Source organism: Prionailurus viverrinus, chromosome D3 (assembly GCF_022837055.1).
Source record: "Prionailurus viverrinus isolate Anna chromosome D3, UM_Priviv_1.0, whole genome shotgun sequence".
Lineage (NCBI taxonomy): Eukaryota > Metazoa > Chordata > Mammalia > Carnivora > Felidae > Prionailurus > Prionailurus viverrinus.
Window position 1 is genome coordinate 19,250,470 of NC_062572.1, and position 18,992 is coordinate 19,269,461.

The following is an 18,992-nucleotide window of genomic DNA, read 5'->3' on the forward strand; positions in this document are numbered from 1 at the left end:
CCAAGGTGGTGGGGTTAAGCAGGGGCAGCCTTTGGTTAAGCAGGGGCAGTCTGTCTGTGGTCTCTATTTTCATCTGGCTCCCTTACTCAGTCAGGTCCTGGCTCAGAAACATCTTCCTCCCAGAGGCCCTCTGCCGGCCCCTTCTCACCAGCCTCTGTGGGACCTTTGAAGAACCAGGAAGGGCAATTGGCCAGAGAGATGGATCTTGGCTTGGCAATGGTTACATGACAGGAAGTTGTTACTTGATAGAATTCTGTTTGGGGGCTAGGCACAGGTAGGTGCCCTGTCACAGTTGTATCTGCCCAAAATGCTCACAGGGTTTGGTTGGTTTTTGTCAGAGCAGAACAGGGGGAGCTGGTGTTGGCAGGCTTGGTGAAGGAAGGGGTCTCACTCTGAGTATTGTCTCTCCTTCAGAGCATCTGACTTTTCTGGCTGCAACTGCCATGCCTCAGCCTGGGTCCCTCCCTGCACAGCCTGTATTTTGCAGTGGACCTTACCTCTAGTGCCCTAGGCCTTCTGAACCCAGGCAGGCAGACCTGGGTTTTAATAAAACCTCCTCTGCAGCAATCTTCAGGGGTGGCTGACACTGCCCCTGCCCCCTACCATGTTCCGGTGCTGCTTTGGGAACTTTCCTTCTTTTCCTCTTTTGGGAGCAGCAGAGCCCAGTGCAGGAACTCTCATGAGTCTCAGTTGGAAGGGACACTGGCACCCATCATCTGGATCTCCCCCACCTTGGGCATCCCCCTCTTCAGATGCTCCCCCAAGCAGTTGCGCAGCCCTTGCCAGCTGGGGTCAGCTCTTAGCAGGACTTGGAGTTTCCCAGGGTGAGCCAAATCTTCCCCACACGGTAGCAGGTGGCCTTCTCCAGAAGCCAATGCCATGACAGAATTTGGAGTGCAAGATGACTATTAGGGACCAGCCACTGTGGAAAGGAGGGGAAGATGTGGGGTTGGATGGAGAGAGATTTGAGGGAGAGCCCCATTAAATGGCTTTAGTCTGAGCGCAAAGGACCAGTGCATGTAAAGGGCCCCACCCAGTACCAAGCATAGTGCTATTTTCACAACCTGTCCCCTTGCTGGGTGAGTTTTTTAAAAGTAGAAAGCAGCATCTATGTCAAAAACATTAGGGAGGGGATAGCCACAGCTCTGCTAGCCTAAAACAAAAGCCATTTTGTGTGTTATTTCCCAGCTCTCGGGCACGCACACCATTGACTGTCACTTCTGAGGTTCTAAGTACTCAGGTCGAGGAGGTGGGGATCTTGTTCTGTCCACTTTCCATCTAGATACCTGGCTCAGGGTCACACAGGGGTGAGTGATAGCCTGGGACTGGCTTGGGTAGTCTCGCCCCAGCCTAGCTGCTCCACTACTTACCCCCACCATTAGAGCATCCATGCTCAGTTTGCCATTTTGCTATTTCGTCGAATGTCCCCCAGGTCGTTTTGGTCATCCTGATGGTCTACAGGGAGGGTGGATCCCAGTCAATCCAGCCGTCCCTGTTGGTGGGAATGGAGGCTGCCTTGGCTTCCTTCCCAGAAAACCCTGCACAGCCATCAAGCTCTGTTTCTGTCACGGCTCTTCTGTTAGCTGCATTTCCAGGTTGGGTTCCTTGGCTTTCTGAAATGGAATGCTGGTCTTGATTCCGGAAGAGATCCCCTTCCTTACATAGCAATTGTGTGTGGGTGCCAGGTATGCTTCGGGAGCTCTCCAGGCTGCCACACCCTAGGCCCTGGTGCACCCGGGCAGCGCCACTGGCTTCTTTGCTTATTTCACTCAGAGACCTTTGCTGAGCAGCAGGTGTCACCCCAACTTGAATGGTAGGTTGTTAACACCTCACTGCACTGAGAGCCTGAGTTGGGGCTGACCCTGTCTGGGACATGCCATTGTCCTGGGGGCTGGGTATCAGCTTGTCCACAGATCTGGGGGACACAACTGGTGCTCTCACTGACTAATGCAGAACCATTAGCTGACAAGCAGCGACTGCTTTCCAAACACAGCTGTTTGGTAACAAATGCTTCCTGCTGTATATATTTAACAGCAACACATTTCTTCATAAAATCCGCCTGTGGGCTTGGCAGTGGCATTTTCCTATTGCCATCTTCTGGCTCAGTGGCCAACTGGCAGGAACATCCATCATCCCTGCCTTCAGAGAGACCCCGGGGGCTGTGCATATTGACTCTGGATCCCTCAGGTCTTTCAAGTGCCCCCAGCTAAAGCTCTGTTCAGTTCAGAGCCCCCCCCCCCCGCCCCCCGCCCTTCCCATTCCAGTCCTTTATGGAGAGACTGCCCTCAGGACACAGGGAGCCACTTGCTTAGCTGCTGGCAGCAGAATTTCTGGGGGAGGGGGAGCAAATGTGGTCTCGCCTGGGTTCAGATCCTGGCTCTGCAGGGGTGGGGGGCTCCTCTCTTGTGATACTTGCACAGAATTATTGTGACAGTGAGGTGGGGGTTTGGGGCCCCATACACTGGCCCTCAGCCAAGATTCCTCCTCTCCCCTGCCATTGGGCCTCTCCCCAGGACTCCAGAGCCCATTTCCTCAATGTCAGGATCTCCCATGGCTCCTGGTCTCTCCACTAGACCTTCTGAGGGCTGAATCCACCCCTCAGGGACCCTTGATGCCTGTTTAAGGCCGCCCTCCTGCCCAAGGCTGGCTTTGTTGGGTACAGGCTAGCCCCTGCACTTCCCAAGGTGGGCCTCCCACTATCCTCCACTGAGGGCCAGGGGCACCTGAGGAAGCAGGACTCCCTAGAGCTGTCCACACCTTAGGGAAGATCACACATGCTGATGGCCATAAGGGCCCTAAGTCTAGCTATTGCATCACTTACAATCACCAAGATTACTCTCTTCTCCAGGATTTTGAGTCCTGTGCTGTCAGTCCATGCTTAGAAAAACCTGTGTCCTTGAGTCCACCTGAGCAGCCCAGGAGGGAAACCACATGGCATTGGGACCTTTCATCCTGAGAGTTCTGAAAGTCACTAATGGGATCCAGAAAGAAGACTGAGGCATGGGTGCCCCTGTCCCAATTCCCCCTACCTGCTGTCTGTGGCTCAGCTGGGGAACTGAGCCCTTCAGCACCTCCTGCCACAAGTGGTCTAGGAGAGTGGATTATAAGATGGTCCCTAGAGCCATAGTCTTGAAAAAGAACAAACTTGGAGGACTCACACTTCCTGGTTTCAAAACTTACTGCAAATCTATAGTAATCAAAAACTGTGGAATATTATTCAGCCTTAAAAGAAGGAAATTCTGATACATGCTACAATGTGGGTGAACCTTGAGGACACTATGCTCAGTGAAATAAGCCCAGCACAAAAAATCAAACACTAGATGATTCCATATAGTGAGGGATCTAAAGTAGTCAAAATCAGAGAGACAGAAAGTGCAGTGGTAGTTGCCAGGGGTTAGGGGAGAGAATGGGAATTGTTTAATCAGTATAGAGTTTCAGTTTGATAAAATGAAAAAGTTCTAGAGATTTGTTGCACAGCAATGTGAATATATTTAACACAACTGTACACTTTAAAATGGGTAAGATGAGGGACACCTGGGTGGCTCAGTCGGTTGAGCCTCCGACTTCGGCTCAGGTCGTGATCTTGCAGTTCATGGGTTTGAGCCCCGCGTCGGGCTCTGTGCTGATAGCCCAGAGCCTAGAGCCTGCTTTGGATTCTGTGTCTCCCTCTCTTTCTCTGCCCCTCCCCTGCTCACACTCTGTCTGTCTCTCTCTCTCAGAAATGAGTAAATTTAATAATAAATGAATAAATAAATAAAATGGGTAAGAGGATAAATTTTAGGTGTTTTGTGCCACAATTGAAAATAAACAGTGTGGGGGTGCCTGAGTGGCACAGTTGGTTTAGCATCTGACTCTTGGTTTCCGCTGAGGTCATGATCTTGTGGTTTCGTGGGTTTGAGCCCTGCATCGGGCTCTGTGCTGGCAGTGCAGAACCTGCTTGGAATTCTCTCTCTCCCTCTCTCTCTAGCCCTCCCCCACTTGTGCTGTCTCTGTCTCTCTCAAAATAAATAGAAAAATTAAAAAAAATAAACAGCGTGGTACTAGTTTAAGCATAGATGTATAGATCAACGGAATAGAACTGGGAGCCCAGAAACAAAGGCATACATCTATGGTCAATTGATTTTTGACAGGGGTGCCAAGATACTTCAGTGGAGGAAAGGACAGTCTTCTTAACAAATGGTGCTGGGATAATTGGATATCCACATGCAAAAGAATGAAGTTGGACTCCTGCTTCGCACCATGTTCAAAAATGAACTCAAAATGTATCAGAGAGCTAAGCTTCAGAGCTAAAAGCTATAAGACTCTTAGAAGAAAACATAGATGTCAATCTTCATGACCTTGGACTAGGCACAGGTGACAAATAACAAATAAATAATACAGTAGTAACAGTAATAAACAGGACACCATCAAAATTAAAAGCTCGTGCTTCAAAGGACATTACTGAAACGAAGATGGTCCACAGAAAGGGAGAAATATTTATAGGACACACGCAGGCACACCTCGTTTTACTGTGCTTCACTTGACTGCACTTTGCAGATACTGTGTTTTTTACACATTGAACGTTTGTGACAACCTTGTGTCGGGCAAGTCTTTTGGCACTGTTCTGGCAGCATTTGGTCACTTTGTGTCTCTGTGTCACATTTTGGTGATTCTCGGAAAAATTCATACTTTTTTCGTTATTATTATAGTGATCTGTGATCAGTTATTATGACTTGCCGAAAGCTCAGATGGTGGTTAGCAATTTTTAGCAATAAAGTATTTTTAAATTAAGATATGTGCGTTGGGTTTTTTTAGACATAATGTTGTTGACACGTAATAGACTATAGTATAGCATAAACATAAATCTTATATGCACTGGGAAACCAAAAAGTTCATTTGACTCACTTTATTTTGATACTCACTTTATTGTGACTTGAACTGAATCCACAATATCTCTGAGTATGCTTATATGTGGTAAGGGACTTGTACCTAGAATATATTAAAAAAAAAACAACCCAAAACCTTACAACTAAATAATTAAAAGCCAACCCAATGTAAAAGTAGGCAAAGGATCTGAATAGACATTTCTGCAAAGAAGATATGCAAATAAATGGCAAATAAGCACAGGAAAGATGCTCAGTACCATTAGCCATTAGGGAAATGTCAATCCAAACCATGTTGAGATACCACTTCACACCTGCTAGGCTGGCAGCCTCTCCTGCTGGGGGTCTGGGGGTGCAGGAGCAGCCACTGCCCTGCTGGCAGTTCTGGGGGGGGACAAGGGAGTTGGGCACCAGGACTGTGTCTCCTGTATAGAGACCAGAGTTTGTGAACACTGGTGGTGCTTTCCAGGGCTGGTTTCCTCTGTGGAAGGGCCTCTTGTTTGGGTTACTGCCTCGCCTAAACTTCTTCGTTTTGTGCTTGTCGTTCGGTCTTAACTTGGGGAATGTTCTTCCTGTTCTTTGCTCCTGCGGTCCTCCCAGGTCACTTGATGTCTTAAGAGAAAGGCTGAGAAGCACACACCAGCGTGGAGGTGAGACAGGCCGGCCGGGCAGCTCCTCGGTATTGTTTCTCACAGCACCCTGCCCAGCAGGACGAGCAGGAAACTGAGGCTCAGAGGGGATAGCAGCTTGTCTCAGACCCCTTGGTGAGGATGTTGCAGGGCCTGTACTCTGCCCTGAGGAGTTGGCCAGCTGATGAGGGCCTCTAGGACTCAGATCTTTATTCTGCTTCTACTTTCCTTTTGGGAGAGACTGAGGCCTAGCCTAGGTCCTTCACCTGGCCAGGTGTGTGGATGCCCAGCTTCTTGCTAAAGCCCCACGGCAGCTGCCTGGCAGCATCAGGCTGAACCAGGAAATGTTTACTAAGAGCCCTTGTGTGACAGGCTGGTGGTTTAGCAGAAGCAAGGCTGTCCTACCAGCCCACTGTGAGAGCAGTGGCCACACAGTAATTGGGCTGCTGCTGGTCAGTGTGGCAGGAGTCAGGTAGTGAGCTGGAGCTGGAAGTGAGGAAGGAGAGGAGAAGGGCCTGTTCTATGGGAGAGGCCACCTTCCTGGGGCTCGGCAGACAGCCAGTTTCTGGGCCCCGGGCAGGGACTCTGCTCATCTGGCCCCAGCACTGCCCGAATAAGGGTTGGCCTTCATTCGACCTGTGCGTGACCAAAAGGTTTTCCTCCCACTCTCCTGGATGGGCGTGAGCCTTGCTGGCTCTGCTGTGGGATGAAACCCACCTTTTGCTGTGTGGCTTCACACACAGCAGCCGGAGCAGCTCTCAGATACAGTTAGCACCCTGTTGTCACCAAGAGGTGACACCCAGGTGAGGATTGCTCAGTAACCTGAGGTGTGAGATGGGGAAGGGGCTACTCAGCCTGCTTTGATCATAGGCATGACTCCCAGACCCTATGATTAGAGTGCCTCCCCGTCCCACCACTTGTCCCCTTGCCAGCATGCATCCTGGAACCTGAGCCACCCCTCCCGAGGGCCAGCTCCCAGAACCTCACTTGTACTCAGCCAGCTAGCCAACTGGCTTCCAGTTTCAGTCCTGTGGACAGGTTTCTTAAGCTGTCAAGTGGAGATGACAGCACCTTGGTTATAGGTTTTCTTGTGAGGAAAAGTGAGTTAATGCTTTTTTGCCAGCTGGGAAACATATATGACCAATGACAAGAGCAGCCTGTCTTGCAAGCCCCACATGCACTCTGCTTTGATGGGAGCAGAGGCCACTCACTCTGAGCAGTGCTCTGTCCCTGTCCCAGTGTACTCCTGCAGGCAGCTACACAGCATCGTGGCCAAGCCCTGTTACAGTGCATCCTCCTGATGGCATATGGCGGGATGGTGGCCTGGCTGCTCTGGCCTAGTCATACCTACTTCTCTGGCCCAGAGCCTTTGTGGGGTGAGCCCAGGCCCCAGTGTCTGTTTAGGACTTGTTTGGTTTGAAGCTACCTCCTACCAGAAGAGTCCCAGCAGTACTGCTTCTGCCTGTAATCTCCAGAAAAGTCACTGACATTTGACTTGGGAGTCAGTTTATGCTCTGGTGTGAGCTAGGGCAAGAGTCTGGCCAGCTGGGCCGTGAACCTCTGCCCTCAGCCATCTGTCGTGGGTAGTTTCCCACCCGCCTGTGCCACTGGCACGTGTGGAACCTGCAGAGCCGGCTTAAACAAGAGGGTCCGTGAGGAATGCTGTGTACTATCTGGGTGGGTGTGAAGGGAGTCCTCTAGGCTGTGACACAGCCGCCCCCGGCACAGCCTGCGAGATCCTGCTGCATACATGCAACTCAGTGTCCCAGGAACAGGTGGCATTCCCGGCCAGACAGCAGGACCAGGCATGAGGAGGGCATGCCGACCATCCCTTCAGTCCCTGTTCCCTTTCTGTATACGCAAAACGATGCTGTGCCCCAGGCTTCCCACACAGAAGCCCTGGGCTGCCGCACATCCTGGCCAGCCAGGCTCTTGTTAAGCTTTCTGTGATTTACAAAATGAAACTGAAGATTTTTCTCAACTTTGGGATCTCAATAATGCATTCCAAAGTCTCTGCAACATGGTTTGAAGATTTTGCTGTACCTTTGGGTGTCAGAAGAGAGAGCACCGATGGTCTGCATTAGGCCCACTGCTTTCCTTGTCCTCTCTCAGGAAAGAGGAGGGATCTGGATCCCAACAGTTCGAATGGGTTGAGTACTCCACTAGCAGCATCCGGTACAGATAATACTCAGTTTAGAAAGAAAACAAACTACCACCACCTCATCATCCCGCAGACCACTACGTGGCAGAACTCCTTGTATTTTAGTGTCGTCCCCTCGTTGCCCCCTCGGCATGGTTCCTATGCATCTCTGCGGGTTCATTCATTCAGCAGCTGTCCCCTGTGTTGTCACGTGCCAGGCCCTGTGTGAGGTGCTGGGATACAGTGGTGTACACAGCAAACTCCTCCCCTCGAGTGCACACAGAGGGAATGGAGAGTAGAAACATGCCTGATGGCGGTTAATGATGTGTCTGGAAGAAAGAGAAAGCTGCTAAGGGGGTGCAGTGGGGGAGTGCGGCTATTTAGGCAGGGAGGTCTGGAAAGGCCTCTCTAGGCACAGACCTGAAGCTGGTGAGGGAACTAGCCAAAGGAGAGGCTTCTGGGTGGACAGCACAGCCAACACATGTGCCTTGAGACAGGAGCGGCCCTGGTGGGCCAGAAGCCCGTGTGACCGGCTGGGCAGCGAGGAGAGGGGAAGAAGATGCAGTCAGAGCTCCTGAGGGCCTGATCGGGCAGGGGGGAGTTGTGGGGCAGCATTTGAAGTGAGGTGAGAGCTACCACAAGGTTGTGTGTGAAAGACTGGCTGCTGTGTAGAGAGTAAAGGGATTTGCCAGTCACAGGCCTTCAATGGCTCCATCCTGCTGCTAATCCGAAGAGCCTTAATGAAGGAGGCATTTACAGTGGCCTGGGTGGAGACCAGGAACCCACAGGGCAGGGCTAGTGCAGGGCCCTGGGCCAGCCCTGGGGCGCCTCAGCTGCAGGCTGCCTGTCAGAGCTTTTGGTCCTTGGTGGCCGACCCTCAGCACAGGCGGAGGGAGGGAGCTCAGGAAAAATGCTCTGCTCTCATCCCTGCCCTACTCTCTGCTCTCCCACTGGTGCCGCTGGCTGGTCAGACCCACCCAGCAGCAGGGGGTGCACCTCTGTCCTGGCTCTTCAGGTCGGTGTGGGGAGGGCAGAGGATGAGCACTGGCACACTTTGCCAAGTTCAAGGGCAAGTCCAGGTTCTTGGAGAAGATGTGGGAAGGCCCGGCTTGGCAGGGAGAGGGGGCTGCATGGGCAGGGGTGCTCTCCCCAGGACACAGGTGGGGAACTTAGTGCGTTTGTAGACAGCTGCTTTCCTCTGCTATCGTTGGTGTTCTCCAACTGACCCTAAGAGTGGCCTCATGGTCACTGCCACCCGCATCCTTCAAGTGGGCAACCAGGGCTCCAGGAGGCTATAGGACTCTCCCAAGACTGCCAGGCACTCATTCATTTATTCCTTCAACAAACTTCATTGTGTACCACTCACTGCATGCCCTTGTGGAGAACTGCCAGGCAAACCTAGGGCTTCTGAATTACTGTTTTGAAGGAAGAACAGAGAAGGGTGTCTTGAAAGACAGACTTCATGCTCCAGTCTGCCCAGCACATGAGTTCCCAAGCAGTCCCTTTTCCTATAGATTCCTTGAATAAAGGAGCCCAGGGTGATGGTTCTGTCCCAGCACTCCTGCCTCCAGTCCTGGGCGCACCCCCCATCCCCCCACATACTGCCGTACCTTCCTTTCTCAGCACTTCAGACCTTCTCGCTCCTTTCACTCTTCCGATATCTGTCGTATTCCTTCTGTGGACCCCTGCTGACCTAGCCCCTGAGGAGCCATCAGTCAAGAAGTCACATGGTGCTCCTGCCCTCACAGGGCTGACAGATGAGAGGGGGCAGACAGCAAAAGCATCAGAGAGTCAGCAGAAGAGGCTGTTTAAGGTGACCATGGGACTGTGGGGACGGTATTAGGGGGGCTGGTGGGGGTGGGGTGAGATGGTGCCTGGCTGAGAGACCTACAGGGACCAAAGTAGGGGCAGAGGTAAGTGTGGCTGGAGAGCTACACATGATGGGGGAGGGGAAGGAGAGAAATGAGCCTGAGTGTGTGCAGGTAAACTGAGGTATGGAGCTGGCTCTCACTCTGAGGGAGCTGAGGCCTTCAAGCAGAGGAGTCAGGAGGGTCCCTCTGTCTTATGCCAGGCAACAGGCGGTGGAGGACACTGAGGTACCATATGCTTCTGGGGATTCTTCTCCCTGCCTCTCAGCAGGGCTCTGCCCTCCATCTGCCCCTTGTTAGGGCATAGTGCATTCTGCCATCTGTCAGAGGAGGGTGTGTGCACTAAGCCTCAGGGGGCCAATGAATCCCAGGAAGATTGGTGCTGTTATCTGGCAAGTGGCCCCATGGTGTTTCTCCCATTCCCAGAGGTGACAGTAAGCCGAGGCTCCGGGCCAGTGGCGTGTTGACAGCTTGCTCAGGGCCTGAGACCAGGCTGCCTTGGAGCTGTCCCTGGTGGCCAGCTAGGCTTCAAGCACATAACATGACCCCAGGCAGATTTGTAAAGTGACTTTCCCACCCTGGGGTGAGGGTGCATGATAAAAAGTCCAGGCCTTGGAGTCCTCCGTTCCTGGACTGGAGTGCAAGCCTGGCTCTGCCACTGACTTCCTGGCTTGGGGGCCTCGGACCAACTCTTGGACCTCTCTGAGCCTAAGTTTCCTCTTTGGTAAACTGGCACTTACATAGGATGAGGAGTTCTGTGCTGTTCTTAGCCAGGTGGCCTGGTGCCTCTCGCCTCCCCATAGCATGAAGCTGCAGGGCAAACTGCAGTACAGGTGTGTCATGGTGGGTCAGCTCTCCCTGCCCCTCCACTCCCCTCCCAGCCTATCACTTGTCAGTTACTGGGTAGGTTTCTTTATCGCTATCAGCTCCCACCCGGGGCCTCAGACATGCATTAGCTAAGGTCTCTTCTGAGCCGTCTGGACACTGTGTGCCTTTGCCATCGATCAGCTCTCTCTGGCAGGCCAGGGAGATGGCTGGGGAGCCTTGCTCTCTGCCGGTCTGTGGGGGCCAAGTCTGCAGGAGGCTAATTGACAATCCTGATCGGGTTTGGCAGGCCCATGCTTTCTGCACTCTTCTCAAGTGGCTGATTTTCAGGTCTCTAAGAGTGCTGGGACCTCTCCCGAAGCCACCTCCCTTCCTGGTCCTCTACCTTCCACCTGACTGTTCCAGTGGGAAGGGCCATCTTGGTGCAGATGTCATGGGAGAAGCTGCAGAGTGGTAGCAGAAACAGAAGCCATAGAGGGATGTGTGTCCCTGTCCCATAGCCTTAGTGCCTGGGCTCAGGGAAGTACACCTGGCTCAGGGAAGCAGGGTCCCCTCACTCTTTCCACCCTGGCCCTGGTGCTGTTCTCTTGCACGTGTCCCCAGCCACATGGAAGTCTCTGTTGGGTTTTATTTTCTTGATGTTCTTTTTTTTTTCTTTTAATGTTTATTTATTTTTTAAAGAGAGAGAGAGAGAGAGAGAGACAGAGAGCGGGGGAGGTGCAGAGAGAGAGGGAGACACAGAATCTGAAGCAGGCTCCAGGCTCTGAGCTGTCAGCACAGAGCCTGACACGGGGCTCGAACCCACAAATCGTGAGATCATGACCTGAGCCGAGGTCAGACGCTTAACTGACTGAGCCACCCAGGCGCCCCTATTTTCTTGATGTTCTTAAGAGAACAGCCACCGTGGAGATGCTTCTTCGAGCCTTACCTCCCCACCCCCCTCAGACTGCTGCTACTTTTTAAAGGGGTCAACTGGGTACTTCCCATAAGTCCCAAAGGAGCCCCAGAAGAGGCTTTTATGGCATGGCTCTGGGCGTACTGCAGCTCCATCTGGTGTCGTCTCCTGTAGGGGCTTCGCTGACCTACTTAGGCTGGACCAGAGGTGGGTCTCCTTTGTGCCCTATCTCCATGGTCACGGTCAGGTGGGCTCACCTGTCATGTTCAAAGTGCAGGTATTGGTCTTCTGTCTCACGTCCCTTTCTGTGAGGGTCTCCTTCGTGGCTGATTAGACTGGCAGCCTCTCACATCTCACCCGGGAGAGACTTTGAACCAAGTGGCACTGAGACCAAGGGATCATGGCTGAGTACTGATACAGGTTGTGAGCCTCACTCCTGGGCTTCCTGAGTTGTTGCTCTTCCTGCTGGAGGTCTGAAGCTTTATCTTCTCTTTGAATCCTGTGTCCTGGAGCCCAGAGGAGCCCTGATCAGCTTGAACTAATCCGAGTTGGATTTTATTCTTGTAATGAAGCACGCCCGACCCATGCTGTTTCCCTGCTTCGTGCTCAGTTCGTCCATGGCTAACCCTCCCTCCCCTGGCAGAAGCATCAGGCCAAGCTTGTAACCAACCTCAGAGGCTTCTGAATGGACTGGTCTGGGAGGCGGGGTCTCTGAGCCAGACTTCTGGGCACAGCTCTGGACATTGGAATGTGAACTGCAGGTTCATGCCCCCTGAGGCATTGAAGCTCAAAAGTTGAAGGCTGGGACTGAGTGACTGAGTATTCACTCTTCCTGTGTGGGGCAGAGTGGCCCCTGTGCTCCTGGTCAAGGGTCAGGGACTGTTGCTTCCCAGGTAGCCCCTCCTTAGCCTGTTTCTGCCTCCCCCACAAGGGGGCAGAGAGGAGGTACCTCAGCCTTCAGGAAGCCTAATCATTCACCATGAATGGCTGTAGCATCAGTCTTCGAGGCCCTAGAAAGACCTGAGAGTGCTGGAGAAGTGATGTCTCAGGAGACCATCACTATGGCTGCTGCTCCCTGACAGCTGCTGAGCCTCAGCGAGAGCAGCCCCCGCACGGCCCTTGGTGTGATTCCTACTCTGGGCTTGCCTTGGTGTTTTGATTGGAGTCTGTAAGAGAGGCAGAGTCTCAGCCTGCTCCTGATCTCAACATGTCAGATGTGTCTGAGCAGGTGTTTGGGCTCAAAGAGGGCTCTGAGCAAAACAGCAAGCCTCCCGAGTTCAGGCTAGAGGGGTTGGCTGTGCAGAGGGCTGTGGACAGTGTGTGCCCTCTCGTCCACCTGGGATTGGCCCTGCTCTCGTATGTGTCGGGCTGCCCGTGACCCTCTAGCCCCCAGCCCCACATTGAACCTGCTTAGACCTGCTGGGCAAAGGCAGCCTCGACTTTACGGGTCCTCAGCCTTCAGCCACTCCCAGAGACAGGCCACGTCCCTGTAGAAAATGGCCTGAGAGTCACTGCCAGGCTTAATCATCCAGGTTTCCCCCAGGAGATGATGCTCTCCCTCAGGCTTCCACAGAAGAGCTAGCTGTGAGGGTGTCATCCAGGAGATGTGTGCTTGAAACTTTACTTGTCTCCCTCTCAGAGGGACCCTCGTTTCTATATGTCCCACGTTTCTATATGACTCCCATGGAGTCCTGTCTGGTGCTGGGTGTGGAGGAGCCCTTACCTCCGACAGGTCTCCTGTGGTCTCCGACAGCAACCCCTGTGGCATATCCCTCTGTGCAGGGGTAGGAGCAGAGGCTCAAGGGCAGGCCAGCGGGGGCTCCAAGCCAGCAAGCCAGGGAGCTGGTGTTTGCACTTTTGCCAGAAGTTGTGATGAGGGGGGCTTTCTTAAGTTTAGCCTGACCAGTAGTGAGCAGAGTGGGAGCAGGTAGGACAGACTTACAGGCCAAGAAGTAGAAGGCATTAAGCAGTTGGGATGTGAGGTGATAAAGGCCTGGCACAAGGGGTGAGAGAGGCAAGGAAGGGACCTGGATGGGGGTAGGGCAGGAGTACTGATTAGCTGGGGAGGGTGGGCACTGCTCGAAAGAGGAGGGTCTGGTGTGGGGAAGTCCAGGTTCTGGTCCCAGCTCTGCCCCCTGCTGGCTTCTCCCTTGTAAGACCACACTGTCCGGGTGCTGGGGTGAGATGGTGCGTGCAGGGTGCTTAGCTGTGGTCCTGGCCATGGGAGTCTCCACGGGAAAGACCTGAGAGAGGAAGGTGGCAGGCCAGGTCGGCAGTGGGGAAGGGCTGCTCTCTAAGTCAGTGACAAGGCCCCAGAGAAGGCCAAGGCAGCCAGGCGTACACCCAGTCTCTCACACTTGGGCTGGTAGGCTCCTGTTCCCACCCTACCAGGCCCCCTGGGCCTGGGTTCCAAGAGGCGCCATTGCCCAGAGAGCACTGGCCTGAGCACTGTGGATGGAGCCCCCCTCCCCTCCCAGGTACTCAGGCCCCTGGTGTCCTACAGAGATCAGCTCTTCTAAGCCCAAGGTGGCTGTGTCACCAGGTACAATAAGTACTGCTGACACCCTGACAAGTCAGGGCTGACCCTTTGGGACAGCGGGGGTTCCCCTGACAGAAGGTGGGGCACTGGGTCCATGTAGCAGTTTTTCAAGGCTGATCCGGGTGCAGGGTCCCTATCTGTGCCCTTCTTGGGCAATCCGAGGCCACACTCTCCTAAGTCAGCTGTGCTAGGCAGGAAATCAGTTCCGGAAATGTACCCCACAGCCAGATGATCAAAGCCCACAGCCAGAGCTGCCTGGAGCTGCGGGATCGGTGTCTGCAGGAGCCGCTGCTCATCGCCGCTCTGCCAACGCAGCCAGGAAGGAGGGGACTGCCTCCCTTCCCCGTGGGCGCCGCGAGCTGCCCACACACTCACTTCCAACCTACTTCTTGTTTCCCCAGAACCTCCAGTGGGCCCGCGACGTGTTGCTAGGCAGCGGTATCCCGTGGCAACAACTGCAGCACATGCCGGCACAGGGGCTCTTCTGCGAGAGGAACAAGACCAATTTCTTCAACGTGAGTACTTTGCCTTGTTGATTTCCGAGGCTGCTTGCTGCACTGCTTTGCGCTGGAGGTGTGCGAATGGCCTCGCTGGGCGGGTGTTCCCAGGACCACGGCTTTGCGGCATCCTCAGAGGGCGGGCAGGGTGGCGCAGTCGAGAGTGCGCCAGACTCGGGAGTGGGGCCGTGCTTGCCGAGTGACTTCTGGCAAGTCGCTGCACTCTCTGGGCACTGGTTTGCCTGTCTGCGGGGTAGAGGCATGGATAAGCTCTGTGCGTTCTCTAGAGCTCCAGGCATTCTGGGGCAACAGCAGGCAGTGGTGAAGGGGCTCCAGGTTCATGGTCTGCTCCTCTGGAGCAGCTCCGTTGGCCCCCATGTGGTCTTGGGCACCTAGGAGATTCTGACTGAAGCCGTGTCTACTGCCTGAAAAACAAGTTTGGACAGTGCTGGGCTTTCGGTGCCCTTCCAGCATTGACGTTCTATGTGGCATAGAGACCCACTCCTTGGCCAGGACATGGCCTGTCACCAAGGCTTGTCTGCTTTCCATCCCTGAAGCCCCCTTAAGCCCACATCTACCCTGCCTGGCCACCCCACCTGTGCCCAGCCTTCCCTCATTTGCTGTGTCCTGCACAGAGATAGCTGACCCCTCACTCTTCCACCTGGAAGTCTCCATCCACCCCTCCCAGGACAGCCAGCTCCCAGCTGGGTGGCTTTGGCAAGTTACCCAGACCCTCTGAGCTATGGTTGCTTCTCTGTTTTCCCGGATTCCCTGTTATGTGTATAAAAACTGAAGGGTGGGGTTGGCCTGGACAGGAGCTGAGGAGAGTAGGTCTTGGGGCTGGAGGGGTGTGTCAAAGGCTGGTTCTTGAGGCACGTGGCAGTAGGGGCCTCCCCACTGAGAGCCAGCCAGGTGGTAACATGTTTGGGTCCGTGGCTCTTCCCCTCTCCAGGCTATGACCTTCTAGTGGCCAGGCAGGGACCATGGAGCCTGGGAGCCCTGCCTTTACCATCTCTCTCTGTGGGTATTTTATAGACAAGCAGTAGATGCTGTCAGTCTACACAGGACCAAGGATTGGCAGAGAAAGAGAAACTCTTTCCTGCCTAGATGCCCAGGCCACAGCCATCACCCACAGCAGCCACTGTTCCTCATCCTGCGTGTGTCCTTGCAGAGGGTGTCTGCCTATGTATAAGCCAGTGAGCAGAAATGTACCCAAAGGACTAAGTATTTGTGCTTCTGACCTTTGTTTTTTGGGGTTTTTTTGTTTTTTGTTTTTTGAGTTAAGAACATATCTTGGAGAGTGTTTTAGAACTTGTTCGTTCATTTTAGTAGCTGCATAGTATTCCCGACATGTGGATGTGCCACAACTTACCTGCCCATCCCCCATTGATGGGCATTTAGGTGGTTTCCAGTCTTTTGTTGTTACCGTGTTTCATATATACATCTTTGCCAATGTGGGGATCCATTCAGAGGGTAAATTCCTAGAAACAATTTCCTGGTCAAAGAGTTTGTGGTGCCTTTAAAGTTCTAGAAGAAAGATAGTACCATCCAAAGATCCAGCCCACGTTCCTAAACTTAGATGCATTTTTTTCAGACCTCTTCCACACTGTTACTTTTTTTCATATTTATTTGCTCTTTGGTAGGTGAAAAGTGTTATCACGTTTCATTTATTATTAGTGGGATTGCCCATGATATCACATTAGCAGTTTTACAGTTTTAGTTTTTTTCGGTGCCATTTCTACTCCTGTTAATTTTCTTATTAGGTTGTTAGTCCTTTCCTTATTGATTTGTAAGAACTCTTTGTCAGTGTTCTGCAAACCTTTTTTCTGTGGCTGCCAAATTGAAGTTAGAGCCAGGCAGTTAGCTAGTTTCCCTGAGTTCCTCTATTTAAAAAAAAAAAAAATTTTTTTTTAATGTTTATTTATTTTTGAGAGAGAGAGAGGGCAAGCAGTGGAGGAGCAGAGAGAGAGGAAGACACAGAATCTGAAGCAGGCTCCAGGCTCTGAGCTGTCAGCACAGAGCCCAATATGGGGCTTGAGCTCACGGACCATGAAATCGTGACCTGAGCTGAAGTCTGATGCTTAACCGACTGAGCCACCCAGGCTCCCCTTCCCTGGGTTCCTTTATAAAATGAGCTACCATTACTACCTGCCTTGAAGAGTATTGTAGGGATCAAGTTATATAATGGGGTATAGCGACCCTACTTCAGGATCTGGCATATGGTAAGTGCTCAAGAAAACAGCTTCCTGGGGCACCTAGTTGGCTCAGTTGGTTAAGTGTCCAACTCCTGATTTTGGCTCAGGTCATGATCTCATGGTCATGGGATTGAGCCCACGTTGGGCTCTGTGCTCCCTCCCCTGTTTCTGTGTGTATTCTCTCTCTCCCTCTCTCAAGAAAGAAAAGAACTTCCCTTCTTCTCCCCTCTTACATTGCTGGTATTTGCCCTCAAAGACTACGCAGTAATGTTGTAAAGAGAGACCCAACCTCCCTTTCTTCCTCATGGGTGGACTGCTTACCCTTCCAAACGATAGAGTTTAAGAGGCCGGCACCTCAGAGCTGGAGCGCATCTGAACTGGCAGCTGGGTGCTCCAGGCCCCTTCCCCATTGGGCTCACTCCCCGTAGCAGCTCCTGTGGTTTCTGGGGCCATCTAGAAAATGAGTTCTGTAGAAGGGCAGTCAGGCTGCCTGTGGGAGAGGGGGCTGGCAGAGCCCTGGGTGAGCCTGGCACATAGGCAGTGCCTCCCTGTAGCCGGAAGCCCCTGCAGATACAGGCTACACCCAGCACGGACTGGATGTTTTGGGTGTTTTTACCTCCTCTGTGTCAGCTGTTTGTTTCTCTGTGCTTCCCCAATGACCCGCTGCTTTTACCACCCTCGGGTGCTCTCCAGCCCAAGTCCCGGCCACCTCTGCTCTCTCAGCTCTTCTCTGTGGAGGTGGGTTGGGGCTCCTCGTGTTTCTCCAGCCCGAGGCCAAACAGACACTTATACCCCTGTTGCATCCCTGTACTCAAGGGACAGGTGCTCCCAGCTTCTTGGTGACAGGATGGCCTTTGCTGAGCCCACCCTGCCCTGTCCTCCCACTGTTGTGGGAGGACCCTCAGGGTGGATGCACCCTGCCTCATACCCAGAGAGTGCTGACCCTGTGCGCTCTCAGCACGCAAATATGTCTAGCAGATGTGACCAAGTGTGAGGAATTGTTGCCTGCCATATTTACAGAGGAGCATTTAGGGCCCCCTCAGCTGACTCTGCTGGGATGGGGCCATGTCACTGACAGCTGGGGCTGTAGGTCGGGAGGAGCAGGCTGGCTCTTCTCCCTGCCAGTGTGCATTGGGGTTTGATGCCTTAGCCTGGGTGCTAAAGGCACCAGGCTACTAGCACTTGCGAGGAGGTATAGGGAGGGTGAAGGCAGGGGCATCTGGCACCCTGGCCTGCCGTCCCTCAAAGACCCCACTGTCTTGGGCCGCCAATCCTTGGTGTCACTCACCCAAGGGGCTTTCTGGGCAGCCCCCCTCATCATCCTCAAGGGCCTGGACTAGGGGACCCTCCCATTATTATTTTTTTTAATCTTTATTTATTTGTAAATGTATGTTTGTTTATTTTTGAGAGGGAGAGAGAGCGCAGGCGGGGGAGGGGCAGAGAGAGAGAGAGAGAGAGAGAGAGAGAGGGAGACACAGAATCCGAAGCAGGCTCTAGGCTCTGAGCTGTGAGCACAGAGCCTGACGTGGGGCTTGAATGAACCTTGAGATCATGAACTGAGCCGAAGTCAGAGGCTCAACTGACTAAGCCACCCAGGTGCCCCAATCTTTATTTATTTTTGAGAGAGAAAGAGAGAGAGAGACAGAGTGAGTGCACAAGCCAGGGAGGGTCAGAGAGGGACAGAGGATCTGCAGCAGGCCCTGAGCTCACAGCAGAGAGCCTGATGCGGGGCTTGAACTCACAGATCCGAAGATCGTGACCCCAGCCGAAGATGGATGCTCAACCAACTGAGCCACTCAGATGTCCCATTTTGTTGTTTTTTTTTTTAAACCTCCCGTTATTTTTTAATGACAATTTCTGAAAATTGTATGAGTCACATGGGACCACATTGTCACTGCAAACAGTCCAGACACACAATGGAACAGGTGGCCTTCTCAGAGGTGCTTCTGTTGCATGGTTGGGTTGTTCTCTTTTTTCAGGGGTGTGTGTGCAAAATCAGACAAGTTTGTCATGCAGCTTGAGAAAATTGTGTGTGCGTGTGTACGTGCACACATGCTTTTCAGCAACTTGGGGTTTTTTGCTGACGCTAAGTCTTACAGAAGTTTCCCTGTGAGGAGCATAGGCCATCTCACATTTGGAGCTGCCACCCAGTATTGTGTCATGTGAGGGCCACAGTCTCCTTGAGTGGGCACATACGTGGGGCCGGTCTCTGGGCTCCCAGGCAGGCTGTGGTAGGCTTTCCTGTCCATGTCTTTGTGCCATGTTCCTCTTTGAGTCCCTAGCTGTCTTTGCCTGGCCCAGAGGAGGTGCTTGCTGTTTGTAGACTGATTTCCATTCGTGCCTTTTCGCGTAACAGATGGTCTTTGGGCATGTCCTCCTGGTCCAGCCAGTGCTGGCTGCCGTGATGCCCCTGCCACAGGATACTTGCAGGCTTACAGTAGAGCCCCACATGCCTGTCCCTCCGTGCAGGGCCTCTGTAGGACACCGTCAGGCACATGGGAGAGGCAGGGAACCCTTGAGGAACTTGGATGTGCTGGAGGCA

The 18,992-nt window shown here is 53.0% G+C and overlaps 1 protein-coding gene across 7 annotated transcripts in view; it reads left to right on the forward strand.

Moving 5' to 3' along the window:
* CABIN1 (calcineurin binding protein 1) overlaps positions 1–18,992 on the forward strand; it is a 153,303-nt gene that overhangs the window by 93,048 nt on the left and 41,263 nt on the right. For all 7 annotated transcript variants that reach the window (XM_047827547.1, XM_047827551.1, XM_047827548.1 and 4 more), the window contains one exon: positions 14,160–14,273. In XM_047827547.1, coding sequence (XP_047683503.1) covers positions 14,160–14,273 — 114 coding nt within the window. The remainder of the gene's footprint in view (positions 1–14,159; positions 14,274–18,992) is intronic.